This window comes from Lemur catta, chromosome 4 (genome assembly GCF_020740605.2).
Source record: "Lemur catta isolate mLemCat1 chromosome 4, mLemCat1.pri, whole genome shotgun sequence".
Taxonomy (NCBI): Eukaryota; Metazoa; Chordata; class Mammalia; order Primates; family Lemuridae; genus Lemur; species Lemur catta.
This window is the reverse complement of record NC_059131.1, coordinates 6,282,907-6,300,271: the sequence shown is the minus strand read 5'-3', so window position 1 is coordinate 6,300,271 and position 17,365 is coordinate 6,282,907. Positions and strand designations below refer to the sequence as shown.

Here is a 17,365-nt window from a genome sequence, read left to right as displayed (position 1 = left end):
CAGTACTTTCATATTGATGTTAGATAGCAAAAAGACCCTGGTCGTCTTCTGTGAGAAAGAGTCTCAAACACTGCATTGCAAGCATCCCTGCCCGACCTTACCTTGTCACAGAAGACCTTTATCTGGCAGTAGGCCCTGTGCACTGGCTTGTTGCTGCGGTTGTTGTAACTGTAGGTGTCAATCTGAATATTAAGAGGCAACCCCTTCACACCCTTCTGAGAAGAGAAATCTGTGCTCAAGCAGTTCACAGAGATGAAAACCTGCAAAGGGAACAGAAGGCTCCATAAGCAACAGGCACCAAAAGTCACCCTAGCAGAGCTTGTGAAAATACTGACATTGCTAAATTACTCAAACATCTTTTACACGAGAAACTTTTAAAAAGAGGAAATAAAGAGTTTACTTTGAAACTACTTTAGGTTACAGGAATAGCACTGTTTGAAGCAGAAGAAAAGACAGCAACTCTGAACCTCTATTCACTTTCCCTTCCAGAATCTCTACTTAACATCAGCTGGGACAAGTTTACGAGGTGGTGGCTATCTTCCCTGATGTCATTTTCCAAAGTTACCAACAGCATAGCTTTCTCTGCAGCTGCAGCTTTACTCACAACTTAGTACAAACACTCTGGGAATTCACCTATGTTTATGCTGATACTACCTCTTTGGATAACCTATAATACCCTATATCCTAATATTTTAGAACTTATGGAATCAGTGTTCCTCTAATCCACACTTTTTATGATTACATGATTCCAGTGAAGCTTTCTCTCAATCCCTGTCCATCCAGGCTAAAAAGTCTTAATTTTTTTGCAGTTTGTCCTTTTGGTTATAGAATCATATTGGGCCCAGTCCTTAGGAAATAATTTATAATTTATAATAATTTCCGTATCTCCATTCTGAGTGGTCACCATCAGCTCAAGGGTCTTTTCATTATTTAAATACAATTGGATTCTTATCTTTACACGCCCAGGTTAAAACTAAGATGAAAGTGGTAAGGTTTGCTAACAGGCTGAGAATTTAATGATCACAGAATACTACTAATAAACACACTCCTCAATGGAGGAAGTTCTGCATAGACGTGGTCAAAACTTCCTAGGAGACTAACCCAGGAAGGGGTTGTGCTGGCGAGTCTATTTCCATGAAAGAGAAACTCGATTCTTTAAGCAACAGAGACGGGTTCCACTAGCCAATCACAGAACGATGCTGGAGAAAACTGTCCAAACCAGGCTTTCGGGCTGTCAAGCCAGGGTTTCAAAAGTCTCTTCTCTGTGTCGGTGCTCAAGCCACTAGTCACCTGCGAGAATTCTCACAGACTGTTTCCAGGGCAGCAGGTTTGCCCCACTGCGAATCAGCGACACAGTGGGCGGCGGGAATCTCTCTGGGCAGGAGTCTCCTCTTTCAGAGAGGAAATCAGGAGATGCCATACTCTCTCCTCTCCCTATCCTGGGCTCCAAATCCATTATGTTCATCTTCCAGTAAATTTTCTCAAAAGTTAAAATGAATTGTCGCATCATAAATGTGACTCTGGAAGTTGTTATTAATACTTAGGGAAGCCCAGAATACAGCAAATTAACATGCTCAGTTTTCTTCCTATTTTTGTCATTCTGGATTTTTTAATGTTTTTGAGCTCCCTTTCCGCTAGTTTTAGAATTTATTTCTGGTGCAAGAGCACCACAGAGTGGACATGACTGGAATTACGGTTGTTAAAACTAATGCTGTCATCTCCAAGACCCTTAAGTGAGACAGAGATTCCTTCTAGACCGTGGGTCAACAACTTGCTGGGGCCCAACACCCAAGAACAGGTCTACCACAAGTAGCACTGGGTGTCACCGGCCCAGCTAAGATGCAGATGGGGATAAGTTTAAGTTATTGCGGGGGGCGGGGGGGGTGACAAGAACATTAAGATGAACAAGAAGGAAGGGAGTGGGAAGGGAAGGAGAAATCAGAATCCCAGGGACACAGAACGCTCTTGGGAAGGTATGCAAAATGCTGAAGTAGGGTTCCCAGCCTTGCTCTAGTCTACATACTGTTCCTAAGCAGGAAAGACCAAAACATCCTTAAAAGATTGAGGCTTTGTCCAAGTTAACAGATTTAAAAGTCATCTCAGACAGTCTCCTCATTGTCTCTGGGATGCACTTTGCACATTCATTCCTGCCTCCCTGACCTTGCATGCTTCCTGCTCCTGGCTTCCCTGTGTGTCCAGTCAGGCCCCCCCGACTCCCACCACTCTGGCCACCTCTGTGTGCAAAGGCCCGGCTCAGGCCCTACCCCATACGTGGTTCCCTTCACGCAGCACACAGACCGCTGGCCGGGAGACCTCAGTGCATCAGCACCACCACCCTGGTATCTTCCTTTTACAGACGAAGCCCAGAAAGATGTTTAAAGTTGTCCTGAGGCTGAAAGCAAGTGAACTCAGAGGACTCTCCCCGCTTTCCACACTGCTGCCTCTTTGCCACCTGCTCGATTCCCTGGATAATCCTGGCTCTCACTTACTACCTGGCTGGTCAGCGTTTGAGATGCACGGGCTTCCTTCCCTGGCGAGACTGTAGGTACTAAGAGTTAGGAGGCTGGGTCTGTACTCTGTGCTTTGTCTCTTTTGACACTCAGTACGGCGCCTTATCCTGTCTGCCGTGATTTTTCTTTCCATTTAACTTATTTCCAGTAAATAAGCAAATTGCTGTAATTTTAAAAATGCCCAGACCTAAAGCCAGCCAATGAATGTTGATTACCTGAATATGCTTCTGCAGAAAGTTTTAAAAAGCTGGCAATAGTAAAGCCATGTTACGAGCCTTAAGGACATTAAAGTTGTTAAGATCCCTGAAAATGGCTCTAACAAATTTTAATTATGGGAATCATTTTCTTAAGACACAGTTAATTATTAAAGCTTCACTATGACTAGTGCTAAGAACTTAGTGACTTTCTAAATGTTAAGAAATTGTACGTAATTTTTTTAAAACACTACAGCAAAGAATTTCAAGCCAAGGATGTCAGTGAAGAGTACTTCAAATGTAAGAAGTGAACAAATAAAACTTTGGCTCACGTTCCTCAAAACAAACAAAAAACTATTAATAGATGTAGATCCAGATATATACGCAAAACGTGACACATGTGAATTTCAACAGCATTACAGAAAATTTGTACTGTGACTTTGTATTTTTTCTTACCTATTTTAAGAATATACTTCATATATAATCCATAAATCACAAATCAGAGGTAAGGAGACAGTCTATGGAACACACTTAGGTTTAAAAAGAAAATAAGAAAGTTGTCCATGCAAACAACTAAGCACACAAAGTAACCAAACCACCATATTTTTCATTTTACAACCAAATAGAAAAATCTAAACTTTTCTGTCATTCTGGGCCACGTGCCTCAATTCCTAACTCAAAAACAGCTGCCTGGGAAAGTTAGACTTTACCTTCAACAATTCCAGGAAGCCCAACCCGAAGTGATATTCCCTTAACAAAAGGATTTCATGGTAATCCAACCCAAAAGCTAACCCTCCCCTTCTGTCCCAGTATCAAGTTTCTATTCAAAGCAAAAATAAGCAGGACCCAAATGCCAGGATCAGCATAAATACAGAGCCTTCAGAAAGGCTCTTCTCTCATTAGTGTTCATGATTATGTGCAATCTCTTCCTTTTATGCATTTTGCTGTTATTTAAAAATCCATTCTTTCCAAACTTGGCAGTTTTCTAATTTATTGAATTAGTTATTTATTAGTTATAAATTTAGTTATTAGTTATAAATTTACTAAATTAGCAGTCCTAACTCAGCATTTAAAAACGCCACTTGATAAATACACAAATATACTAGTAAATAGTGACAAAGATGTGGAATATGAGCATGGAAGGCCAGGGACATGAGGAACAAGGACAGTGGGTTGAAGATCCCAAGAAAGGAAAACAGGGACAGCGCTCACAAGGCCTCTTACGGCAGGACCCAAAGCCAGAACACGCGGGACAACCAAGGGGACGAGCTGGTGCTGACAGAACATAGGCGCCACGTTTGCCTCAACCAGAGGCTGCAAGGGGAGCAATGTGCCCCTGTGTTCTGTCCTAGCAAGAGGTCATGTGCCACTAGAAGCAGCTCAGGTCTGCAAATCAAAGCATCTGAGTTTGGTCCCAGCTCTGTCCTAACTAGCACCTTGACCCTGGGCGACAGTCCTTACCTGTCCAAGGGTGGGTGAGTTAGATGATCTTTAGATCACTTCAACCTCCAGACGCCTATGATTATATATTTATATTGAAAGAGGATGAATCCTATATTCTTACTCTGTTTTTTACTGGTGATAATTGTGTGCAATACATTTACCAATCAACTTTTTATAAATCATATTATTTTAAAAGTGTCATGTAAGGTTGCCATTTACAGTAGCCATAGCAACAACTTACGTAAAATTATGATTCTCACACAGCACTGGCTTTCAAAGACCCTGTGCCTGCCCCCAACTCACTGAATCAGCAAATTCAGGGAGGCTGTGGGGGTAGCGAGCCCTCCAGGTGGTTCTATGTGCGTGTGAGACGCGCGTCTGTAAACTGTGCTTCACAGCCCTGGATGAATTAGAATCACCTGGGAGAATTTAGCACCGTACCAAGGCCTTGGCCACACCTCTAGAGATTCCGATTTCACTGGCCTAGGTGGGTTCTAGACATCACGACTGTTTTCTGGGTGATTCAAGTGATCAGCCAAGATAAAACCACTGCTGTGAAGTGATTAACCTTCTATATACTTACACACTTTGATCCCTAAAATGTCTCCTTTAGATCCAAAACTCTGAGATTATTAAAACAAGTCACAATACATGGTTTCCTTTCTCTAAAGAGTTCAGATATTCAACCTGTATTTATATATATACTATCAGGATTTTTTAAATTAAAAAAATTTTTTACAGAGGCACAGCCCTATCAAATAAGAATATTCATTTAATGAACAGATATAGATTAAAGCATTTTGTTCAACCTTACTATTCAACAAGGTCATGCAAATCTTCAAGTACTCAGAGTTCGTTAGATGTTAACCAGAAAAAAAGCCTATTATAAACCTATTAAATTCTACTTCTTACTTTTATTACTCATGTTTGATTTTCATGGGATTTACACTTATGGATCAACTTGTGTGTTCAGCTGAGAGTTAAAGTTGTAACCCTGAACTACAGTACAAGGCATGACTTGTGATGTCTTCCTCACTAAACTATAACTTCCCTGAGGAGACAATATGTTAATCATCTCTTTGTTTCTGGTGCCTGATACAGAGCACATGCTTAACACACATTTCTAATAAAAAAAGGACAACGCATAGGGAGAAGTGAATAAATATGGCTAAGAAGTACAATGTAGATACATAAAATACCCTTTCATATACTTATCTAAACCAGGAGTTGACTATTTTTCTGCAAACGCGCAAGAGTAAATATCTGAGCATGTGTAGGCCATATGCAACCACGTAACTGTGCAGGAACAGTGTAAAAGACGCCACAGACAATGAGTGAACAAATGGGTATACTGGTGTCTCAATAAAACTTTATTTACATAAACAGGCAGCTAGCTGGCCTGGCCTGAGCGCTGTAGTTTGTGACCACTGATCTAAACCATTCTCTCAGCTGCGTGGACATCATTTACCCTTACATCATCACAATGTGGTAAAAAGGGAGGAGGTAGAGCTCCTGTTTGTAATTTAATATTTCCACTTTCCATGTAAGCAACTTCCTGGCAAGCTCTCCAGCACGTACTTCTCATGAATGCATCATTCACCATGGAGCCACATGTCCCCACCAGACAAACGACACTCATCTCAGGGACCGGGGCGAACTCCCAGGGAGGAGCCTGGCTTCCGGGAATCCTCACACGAGGAGGGCAGCCTCTCTAGCCAGCAGCACACAAACAGGCCAGACGGCAGGTGCAGAAACACAAGCCAGAGCTCTCCTCAGGGGCCCATGGAAGCAGCAAGGTGGGCATATTTTGTTCCTCACAGTTTTAACACTTAAGATTGTTTCTATCAGCCGGGCGCGGTGGCTCATGCCTGTAATCCTAGCCCTCTGGGAGGCCGAGGCAGATGGATCGCTTGAGGTCAGGAGTTCGAGACCAGCCTGAGCAAGAGTGAGACCCCCGTCTCTATTAAAAATAGAAATAAAAATTATCTGGACAACTAAAAATATATATAGAAAAAATTAGCCGGGCATGGTGGCGCATGCCTATAGTCCCAGCTACTCGGGATGCTGAGGCAGGAGGATCGCTTAAGCCCAGGAGTTTGAGGTTGCTGTGAGCTAGGCTGATGCCATGGCACTCACTGTAGCCCGGGCAACAGAGTGAGACTCTGTCTCAAAAACAAAAAAACAAAAAAAAAAGATTGTTTCTACCTAATGGGCAACCCTGAATGAGCAAGACAACAGGCCAAGTCGCCCAAATTTGGATAAAACAGTGTTCAGACCATTTTCACCATGCAGACAAATACTCTCCATTGACGTAATTACAGAAAAAACTCCAACATCTCCTAGAGAGGAAAGAGTTAAAAAGATGGATGGTCACCCATCCAACTCCTCCTCTATCTCTATCTCTCTCTCTCACACACACACACACACACACACAAACACGCGCACATGCACACTCTTACAAAGCCCTGTTTCAGAAGTCTGAGAGTAGGCGGAACGACGCACACCTTCCTTCTCCAGAATGACGTGAGCTCTCTGACATGGAACTGTAAGAACTCAGAAGATGGTGTTTCTGTTTTCACACTGCCTTGCCACATATTTTGAGAAAAAGTTTGATTGTATTCAACTAAGTAGAACAGTAGTCTCAAAAGACGAGCAACTAATGTTCCCACCCAAATTATTAGAAGAGAAAAAAACTAACCACAAAGACAAACTGCTGAACAGGCCGAAGATGCTCTGCAAGATTCCTTTTTAAAGTCCAGCCCATTTTTCTAAGGACAGTTCCTCATTCTTGGCTGAGAATTCACGTACTTAGAATGCTTCAAAAGATTTAACTTTTTTTTTTTTGGTTTTCAAACCTCAGTTTGAGAATGAGAGGAAAATGACAAAATAAACTAATTTCCATTATCAAAGGATTAACCTGTATGGATTTTTATTCTAAATGCTTTCAAACAACAAGAACTCAGATCTTGAACTAATTTATAATGATTCTCCCAGGAAGTAACCCTGTCCACACAGTTGCCACTTCTCCAATGTTAGTTCTTGAGGAAAAAAAGGAGAAAGACAAAAGGAAACACATGTTCACAAAGATCACCGTTGGCGATTCCTTCCCGCAGGTGCAGTGAAAGCAACTAAGAATGGATTTTATAAACCTTCAACTCACCTGCTCTTTTGGGCTTTATCATTAACAACACAAACCAAGGCACAATTCTGATAAAACTTGCTGACTGCCTCGTCTAAGGAGAGTAGTTAGATACGTGAACTTCAGCAAGTGGACTTAAATTGTGGAGGGAAATCACAGAAATATTTTTCATCCTCTTAATTCACAGAAAAGAAAGCATTAACAAAGCACTTGGAATTTATCAGTCAAAAGTTGCAAAAAGTATAAGTAGTTCAGTCAGAAGCTAAGTGATGAAACTGATCGATTTAGATACGCTGTATCAGATAAGCTCATTAAGAAGGTGAAGTCTAAGCTCCTTTCTAGGGCCCACAAGGGCCTTCATGATGGGGTCCCTACCAGACCTGCCTCAGACTTTCAGTTCTGCATTCGTACATCATCAAGTTGGCGGGCTCATCCTGGGCCCTGAATGCTGGACTAGTTCTCACTATCCCTTAGTACTCCATTGAGGTGCCACCTGAGGAACCTTCACTGATCATCCTCTGCCAAGTGAGGTTCCATTCCTTTGTGTTTACTGAGTAGCAATCCTCCCACTAAATTCTGAGTTCCGTAAGAACTGGGTTGTGTACTACTCACCTGTGGGTTCCCAGGGCATCTTGGCAGTGCCTGGCCAATAAGACATACACGATTCCTGAATGAATGACCCCCAAATCCTTAAACTCCAGCCAAATAAAACTGCATGCTGCTAGGATCTTTGAGCTACATTTATTCCACTCTACAATGTGCTCTTTGAGCCCTCAAAATAACCCATGAAATGGGTACTATTCTGGCCCATTTTATAGACGAGGATATCAAGGCTTGGAGGTTAGATAACTCACTGCCCAAGTTCACAAGTTATTTGTGTTCACATCTTTCCTATAGGCTGACCTGAATTCCTAGGTCATCAGGGTAGAATCTAAAATGCCAAGCAGTTTTTCACACATACTGAACACTAAATAAATATTTGCAGAATAAATAAACTATTTGTATCCCCTGAATTATCTTTGAAAAGATTATGGTATTAGAGGCTCCCTGAGATAATATAAGGTAAGGTTGTGAGAAATCCACGTCACGGGCCATGACAGTTTCCTATTGCACGTGTCCACTTTTACACTTTCAAATGCTGTCTACAGTGACCATCTTTCTTTACAAAAACTGTAGGTACCTAACAAACAACTTTTTACTCGATAATTAAATATAGGTTATCCCTTCATTTACAGCTTCCTGCTGCATTTGCAGATGTGGTAATGTCCATGACCCTCTCAGACCCCGTGTGCCTTAGTGCTGCACACGAGACAGGCCTGCAAATGTTTCTTCCCACACTACCCAGTGTCAGGGCCTTGTGTGTCAAAGCACCTCTTTGGACCATGCTGTTTCAACTGCCTCTTTTGCACTTAAATTCACAACAGCTACGCTGTGGGGGGAAATGTCAGGAAAAAGAAAAGAGTTCCAATCAATCATCCTTGACAAAAATATTCCACAGTTCCAAAGTCTTCTGTGATTCCCTTAGCTGAAACTACTTTTTCCTTGGAAATCACCAGAGCATGTTTTAACTGCACTTATGACATGTATCATCAGTATACAGAGTGTGATCTCCTCTGAGGACAGGCTTGATGCTTTAATCACTTTTTTAATCCTCCCAGTGCTTATACGGAGCAGTGCAATGAAAAACTGGCTGAATGAATGAATGTGCAGTCAGGGAAGATAAAACTTTGCAACATGATTCCGTAAGCCAGTTCTTCTTTCTACATAGTAGCAGTAGATAAATTATCTTGTGTAGAATTTCCTGGAAGGATGTTAGAAATGAGTGAAATAAACTAGGTCTACAATGAGAGGAGGAAAAAAACTTCAAAGCAGAATGGTGTTTTGCTTTTGCAAATCAGAGTATACACAGCACGCTTTTGCAAAAGTATCAGCCTAGAGAGCTGAGAATGCGCTCTGCGTCAATATTATATATTCCCATTTGTGTATTATAATGCCCAATTAAAAGTTTCAAATGAGTTCTTTTTTTTTTTTCTTGAGACAGAGTCTTACTCCGTCGCCCAGGCTAGACTGCAGTGGCGTCATCATAGTTCAAAGCAACCTCAAACTCCTGGGCTCAAGCAATCAAATGAGTTCTAACTGCTGGTAAATATTACGAGAAAAGAACTGTTAGAAGGAAGAAAAGAAAAAAGAAAAGTGATTTAACTATGGAAGGTGCTTCGGAAAGCTGGTAACTGAAAAAGTTTTAAGTTCCAAAAATACATGTATCCTTGTTGTTTAGCCTAAAAACATTCACCTTTCCCAAGAGTATCATACAGTGCATAGTCTCTGGCTATCAAAGCATTTAACTCAAGAGAGACACTGCCAAGCTGTGGTTGAGGCTCTACTCTAAAGACACAGTTGGTAAAAGACTCACAGTAACAGAGGTGACAAAGCCAAAGCCAGGACCCACATCTCCTGACCCCAACCTCAAGGCCCTTTTCTGGAGGCCACACCGCTACAATGACAGACACAAAGCAAAGCGGGAGAAGCACCTGATGGAAACACCATTTGGTGAAGTAGAAACACTTAGGGAAAAGGTGACCCTACACATGGTTCTGAGCAGGTTGTTTTGGGAGCATGAGGCATGAAATTAAAGGTCCCTACATTTCAAACTAAATAGCTAGTCTGTGCCAAACTTCCTACTTGACTTCACATAAGTCACGAGACTTAGCTGCAGGCGTGGCTCCGTCAGAGACAGCTGCAGCCATCTCGGACATGGTCCCAGCTGCCTCTCGGAGCCTGTGTCACTTTAACCCTTTCTAGTATTTAAATTCAGCTTAGCCAAATACAGATTAATATCTATAATGTTGTTCCTAGAATGCAACTGATCTACTAAATTGAATATAAAAACTAGAAAAAAAATTCAATTTAATTCTCCTCCAAATCAGTCAAAGATTGCTCTAAGACAGTTTTGTAGAAACCTCCTGACAACCAACACTAAAATGTGAGGTTCAAAATGTAGTTTATTCTGACCCCAAGTCCAATAGCACTAATAAAAGTGAACAAAATCACCATTTTTCTAATACATGTATATGAAGTTATACATCCATCTGAAGCCAGTGGTGTGGGGAAACAGTTTAAACTGAGACCTCAAGATCCAACTCTTGGCTAAAGTCTAATTAGCCAGAAATATTTATTGAACATTACACAGCAGACACTTATTCATGATCAGCATTCCTTACCCGAAACCAAAACAAACACACACACCAATGCTGTTAGCTTAGCTCTGTCTGAGCCCCTGGTTCCCGCTTCTGACTCCGTGTGTGCAGGTTTCATCGATCCATGAAGCCCAAGAAGGTATTGGAGACTGAGTCATAAACTCAGAAGCAGAGCCCAGCTCCACTACCGACTCGTCAGAGAATCCTGGACGTCCCACTTCCTCGCTACTCTAATGATGGGAGGTGACAGAAATATCCCACTGCAGGAGGCTAGCCACAAATAGGAAGACTTCAAGTGACAACCAGCACTGGTGCTATTTCCCAGACTACCAAGTGCCCACCAAGGCAACAGACCTGGCAGGAGGGGGTGGGGAGGCCAGGGATGTGGGAAGAGAGAAGCGCTAACTTGAAATCTTCCCACATCGACGTGGGGCGTTTCCCTGAAGAACAACAAGGCCGAGTCAGCAGCCTGGCTGTTGCCACACTGCCGCCTTCCCACACCGCCCACACGTGGTCTTGGTTTCTGCAGAGCGCAGGGAGCCAGGGGAAAAGTCATGGAGATAAAGAGGGAGGAGAGAAAAGAATGATCTGGAAGTACCTGCATGCTCCCTTCCCTCCGTCAGATCCTATAAGCAGGACCTGCTGAACCCAAGGACACTTGGCAGATGAAGTGATTTGGCACCTGTTGTCCCAAATAAGTAGAATGTTTACTCTGAAATATGCAGAACTGGGTGCAGGTGCGACACAAGGCAAACACAGACCACATTCCACCTTCACCAGGTCCAGAACAGGACAAGTAGGCCTGTGGGTCAGAAAAGGGGACCAGGCAGGCAGCTGACTTCCAACCAAAAGTTCTAATTACAAGCTATTTTCCCCTTAAAAGGAAAAGCTAAAGGAAAAGTCCCTAAATTAATGTAGAGCGTTCACTGTGTTTACTCAAGGACTGGGAGCCCTGCAGGTGGAAGAGCCACCTGGAGAGACCTGAACCCCAAGCCTCCAGGCTGCCTTGAAATCGCTATGCCCATTTACCCAACAGCCCTGCTGCCGTCAGGCCAGAGTCAGAGCTCTGTGCTTGTTTCTAAGCAGCAAAACTGGTAGAAATGACACATTTAGAAAGCCACCCTAGATGGAATTTCCAGGAAGGACCGAGGAGAAGGGGGATTAGGGTGACAAGCTGTCAAAGAAAGTTCTCCAGAGCTCATTGTTTCTTGACAGTGGCAAGGTGGAGGAAGGGGGAAAATTTGACCAAAAAAAAAAAAAAAGAAAAGAAAAGAAAAACGAATTCAAATGACAGCACAGACAGAGGCTACGTAGTCCTGGGTGCTTGAAACCCGTTTCACAAGATGCGAGTTTCACTACCGAACTAAAGCTTTCTTCAGCTGCCAAGCGCGTCCCTGTCCAATCAGAGACAGCTCGGCCTGGCCCTTCCCCTCGGGCATGTGCCGTGATAAATGCGTGCTATTGTTACCTGTGTGTTCTAAAGTTCCACCAGGACTCAATGTATTTTATTTTACATCTGCACAGACGCTTCAGAGTATACTCCTTGAAATGCTTTTGAGCAAAAGTCGAACAGACTTAGCTTAAAAAAAAAAAAAAAAAAAAAAGAGGACGTTTCAGGGAGAAATCCTCCTCACGATCACACCCACAACGGCTTCCCAAAGCAAGAACTTGTTCCATATCACCTAAAGAAAGGCATTCTCCACAAATTTCCAATCGAGAAAATTTTCTTGTTATTTCCAACACTGATTGAATTACAACTTAAAGACTATTCATTCCTTATAAAGGAACATGACTATCTCTACGGTACAAAGAGATTTTATTTTTTATTTTAATAAATATGTATTTTCAAACCTCATAAAAGAAAACCCCTGGAGTCGAATGACTCTCAATTTGGAAGCCTCCACAACCACCTTGAGTTTTCTCTGGGGTCTAAGGACAGAAGCACACGGATAATCTGGTTCAACCGAGCCAGTGTTGGGATCCACCTAGACTCGAAGAGTCTCTCATCCTTTGTTTTAAAAGTAACAGTGCTTCCTGATGTCTTTCTCTATTTAGGCCAGGGAGTACACACTTATAGTTTTAAATCTCCTGCCTTCATTTAATTGCGATTGCAAGTAAAATACTTGACTCACTTCTCTCCTCCCTCCTATTCACACTGGAAATTTAAAGTTGTGAAACAAACCAAACCTGTCCCTGCTTAATGGAACCAAACACGGCAACACCTTATTTTAATGGCACACTTGACTGATGCTTCACCAGAATGGAATCCCTATAAATGCAAGCAATATGTTCAGTCCAAACAAATTAAAAATTACTCTCACAACGAATTCCAAATATTATGCTTAGACAAAACAACAAACTGTTATTAAACCCATAAACCTGCATCCCACAAGCACACACAAAAAGTCTTAAGTTCAAGTTGCCAGAAAGGTTCCACCCCTTTTACAGAATGAACTCTGCAAGCCTTGATAATCCTCGCCAGGAAAGCCACGTGCTTTCACTGGGACAAGGAGACAAAAGGGACAGATACCAAAGCTCCACCCACTCGGCTCCCTCATGGTAAGCTCCTTGGTACTCCATCTGGGCTCCAAATTCCATTTTAATCCTCTTTCCTTCGTAACACGAGCCTTCCATGACATAAACCATTTGGCTCTTAGGGACTACCCTTGCGAGTGCCTTGGAATGCCTTCGTATAGCTGACAGATGATAATAAAAAGTCAATGCACAGTAGTCTTATTTGACAGGGTTTCCCAGGGAGCAGGAGGGTCTGATTCTGTGCTCTCTCTGACCACCCCTGCCACTGCGGAACCGGGAAGAGACAAGTGTGCGGAAACTGGCTCTGTCACGGCCAGAGATAAGGTCACGCCACCAAGAAAGGGATGCAGTTCCATCTGCCCGTAAGCGACACGATCACAAACTGGGCCGAAGAGCTTCCCTCTGAAGGTGCAATAAAGACTTACAGAAAGCCACCAGCTCCCACAGCGGCACTGCAGGAGAAATGCCCACATCTCCAGGGCATTTTAAGCCATGGAACACACAGTACAGTAAAACAAAATCAGACCCACGTCTAAGGACCTCCCTGCCGTTACTTCTCCAGAGGGAGCTGGCACCTGTCTGACAGGAAGCTCTTTGCTGTTACTATTTTGAAAATGAAATGTGTGAATGGCAGCTGCAACAACAGCTACCTTAGACACAAGGATTTAGCTGTTACCACTAGAAAAAACCCATCAGCTAGGTATTTTGTCTCCTGGGATTCACGGCATCCTTTAGAAGTCTGCTTCCTATTCACGACGGTCACACCTGCACAGAGATGGCCAAAGAAATCATGAGCTTTGCTTTGACCACAGCAGTTTTCCTTCTTGCCATGCTAGCTGTAGTATATACGGTCCAATTAGCTCTACCAAAGATGTTCCCAACCCACCAACAGACGTTCCTTTCTCTCGTGTCCCTGGATTATCTGCTCCCTCCGAGTCGCCTGCCCGATTCTCACTGGATTCCAACACGGCTGCTTTTTCAGTTTATTATTCCCACTCCTCTGTATTTAGACGTTACTCATCCAACAAGCAAAGTAAATTATTTCTTACTAGAAAAAGGGCTCTTCTACTGGAAGAATTTGTATTAGTGAGTCCATAACATTGCTTTGTTAATAAGAATTCTTATGCTTTTAAATAATCTCCCCTGTCAAGAACACTTCCTACCCACTTCGAGGGCTAGACTCTGGCCTCTTCAGAAGGCCTCGTTCTGACGACGAGCAGCAAACACAAAACCATCTGGAGGTCGCAGCGCTGCTCTGCGGACACTGGGCAGTGGCAGGGCCTCACTGAGTGAACACAGGTGAGGCCCCTGAGCACAGCACCTACTGTGTAACAGGCACTCAGAGCACTTAATTCTCTCTCTCTCTCTGTAACTTCTTTTCCTTCTATTTATTTTAGATCTTCAGGCTTTGAGAGGTCCTTACTTCATATCACTAACTGAATCTCAATGTTGTTATAAACTCTTAAGGTTTATAACCCAAGCAAGAAATTAAAACTCTGGGCCAAGAGGTGCAGCCTACTCAGAATGACTCACTTGGTTTAGAAAATACTGAAACTTGCAGAACAGAGAGCCCCACTTTATAAATTGTTTGTGTCCCCAAAGTTCATTTGCAAAGTGGTATAAACACATTTTTCCGTGGAAATCATGATGTCGTATTTAGGATCTCAGGCCCACAAAAGCCCACGTAACTCACAATCTACCTGAACTCCAGTACTAGCATTAGTAGCCTGGATCCAGCACAGTGCCTTGAACACACTGGCACTCAGGTGTTCATTGGATGAAGGTCGGAATTCCTGCAGAGATGCACAGCTGGCCCTGGAGAAAACGCTGACAGGGCTGAGTGTGCGTCTATCTTGCCGCTGCCCTGCTGTGTGCACCCCGCCCGTCTCCTGGTCCTCTCTTCTCCAGGTGACCAGTGCCCTCACGTCCTGCCCTACAAATTCAAAACTTCCACACCTTAGCAGAGCTCCATCTTTCACTGCTTCAATGGCAATTGCTCTTCTCCCTGCCAAAATTACCTCAAGCAGCTGACCTCAGCTGTGCATCAGGAAAGAGGAAATCTGATTCAGTTATTTCACAACGAAACATGAATGGCTGATGAACTTTAACCTGTCCAGATGCTTCTGACTCTTTAAAAGACACCTAACTACCCCACCTCTCTAATTTTATGAGAGAACAAAAAAAGGAACAAAATAGGTCTACGTAGTAGATAGATCAGTGCCCCCTGGGGGACAGTTTCTAAGATATTTCTGCTTTTCATAGCAAATTCCTTCTCCTTCACCGCTTTGGAAACAAATGATTTTTCACAAGTTCCATAACCTTTTTTTTTTGAGATAGGGTCTTGCTCTGGCTCCCAGACTAGAGTGCCATGGCACAATCATTGATCATTACAACCCCAAACTCCTGGGCTCTAGTGATCCCCCCATCTCAGCCTCCTGAGTAGCTGGGACTACAGGCACACACCACCACACCTGGCTAATTTTTTTATTTTTTGTAGAGACAAGGTCTTGCTATGTTGTCCAGGCTGGTCTCAAACTCCTGCCCTCAAGCAATCCTCCCACCTTGTACATCCAAAATGCTGGGATTACAGGTGTCAGCCACCTCAACCGGCCAGGTTCCACAACTTCTTAAAGTTCCCGTGGCGATGGCAGGCATATGTTTATGCTGATGACCAGGGTGTGCACGGGGGTTGCATGAGATGAGTCCTAGCCCGGGAAGTATTTTTCCCAAAGTGGAATACAATCCAAGACCTGTAGGGTTCAACCTAATATGTCCTCAATATAGTGTCACCTCCAAAGAGAAAAGCAGAAGCTACTGATAAGATTCAGATGTTGATACCGGGCCAGAGTTCTGGCTTCACTCATCCTGGCCTGGCCAAAAGGGTAAACATTAAAAAGGGGAGCAGGGAGGAAATGCCACATGGCTCCAGTAGACCCCTATGACTGTGGAGGAAAAGGAACTGGAATTAAGAATCAACAAATGTCCCATAAATATTTCTAACATCATGTACCAATTATAAATTTAAAAATTAAAAAAAAATCAACAAATGTATCCTAAATGAGAGCAGAAAGTAGGCAAAGACAGTAGATATTTTCAGAAAAAAGTATTTTGAAAAGAAACCAATTATACAGGATTCTGCATGTATACTTGTTCACTCTAGCTGCCCTGAGGCATTAATTACTCTAAGTATAAAAACAGAAAACATCAACTTGGCCAGGGAAAGCAAAAAATCTAGATACTTAATTGCAACACACACTTGAAGCTGATGCCTGATATCAGCTTCAAAAGGCAGCAGCCTCATTAAGAAAGGGCTCAACACCCTTCCGGGAGCGGAGCAGGCGAAGGCTCGGAATCACATCAGTGCTGGGGGTCTGGAAGAGGAAATGAAACTGAATTTACCTACATCAATTAGCGACGCTATTAAGCCTACTTAAGACGCTCCAACAACATTTCTCTCCACGACAAGCACGCTGCAGGTGTCCGAAATGAAACCTGCCATCATCCCTGCCGTCACCCTGGCTTTCCCACTGCCGCCCTGCCGTGACACATCACACACACCACGCACGCTGCCCACACGCAGGGCCTTTCAGCCAAGATCTCCGAGCCTCTGACAAGTGCCTATTAATGCTGACAACACCCCAACAAAGGAACCAGTTGGCCACTAGAGACTTCTACATTTTCTAGGGGGAACGAGGGGGAAAAGCTGAGCCAGTGAACTGAGGGGCTGATCAAGGTGACAGACAAGTCAAAAACGCAAACTCGGCCGGGCGCGGTGGCTCCCGCCTGTAATCCTAGCACTCTGGGAGGCCGAGGCGGGTGGATCGCTCGAGGTCAGGAGTTCGAGACCAGCCTGAGCAAGAGTGAGACCCTGTCTCTACCAAAAATAGAAAGAAATGATTTGGACAGCTAAAAATCTATATAGAAAAAATTAGCCGGGCATGGTGACACATGCCTGTAGTCCCAGCTACTCGGGAGGCTGAGGGAGTAGGATCGTTTAAGCCCAGGAGTTTGAGGTTGCTGTGAGTTAGGCTGATGCCACGGCACTCACTCTAGCCCAGGCAACAGAGAGAGACTCTGTCTCAAAAAAAAAAAAAAAAACGCAAACTCAGGCCTGTGCGCCCTTCATCGCCGTCGCCTCATTTCTCAGCTAGTCCCCAGGGGCAGCCAGGAAGTCTTGCTCCCGTTTGCTTTAAGAACACAAGCATCTGAAAGGCACAGGACCAACTCTTCTTATGGACTGTTCTTAGCACCAGTGCACCGAGTCCTACTGGGATATTTAATTTCAAAATAACTGTACTAGTAACTATGTAAGATGGAAAGTTTATCATTCCACAAGTAGCTCCTCAG

General features: G+C 43.4%; 1 protein-coding gene and 1 non-coding gene across 3 annotated transcripts in view; one reads left to right on the top strand and one right to left on the bottom strand.

Annotated features, from left to right (window-relative positions):
* The window catches only part of GRHL1 (grainyhead like transcription factor 1), a 48,328-nt gene that overhangs the window by 17,342 nt on the left and 13,621 nt on the right, over positions 1 to 17,365 (bottom strand). For both annotated transcript variants that reach the window (XM_045549023.1, XM_045549021.1), the window contains exon 9: positions 102 to 260. In XM_045549023.1, coding sequence (XP_045404979.1) covers positions 102 to 260 — 159 coding nt within the window. The remainder of the gene's footprint in view (positions 1 to 101; positions 261 to 17,365) is intronic.
* On the top strand, positions 2,701 to 2,831 carry LOC123637635. The gene has a single exon (XR_006734990.1). It is a non-coding gene; the product is annotated as a small nucleolar RNA SNORA33 (small nucleolar RNA).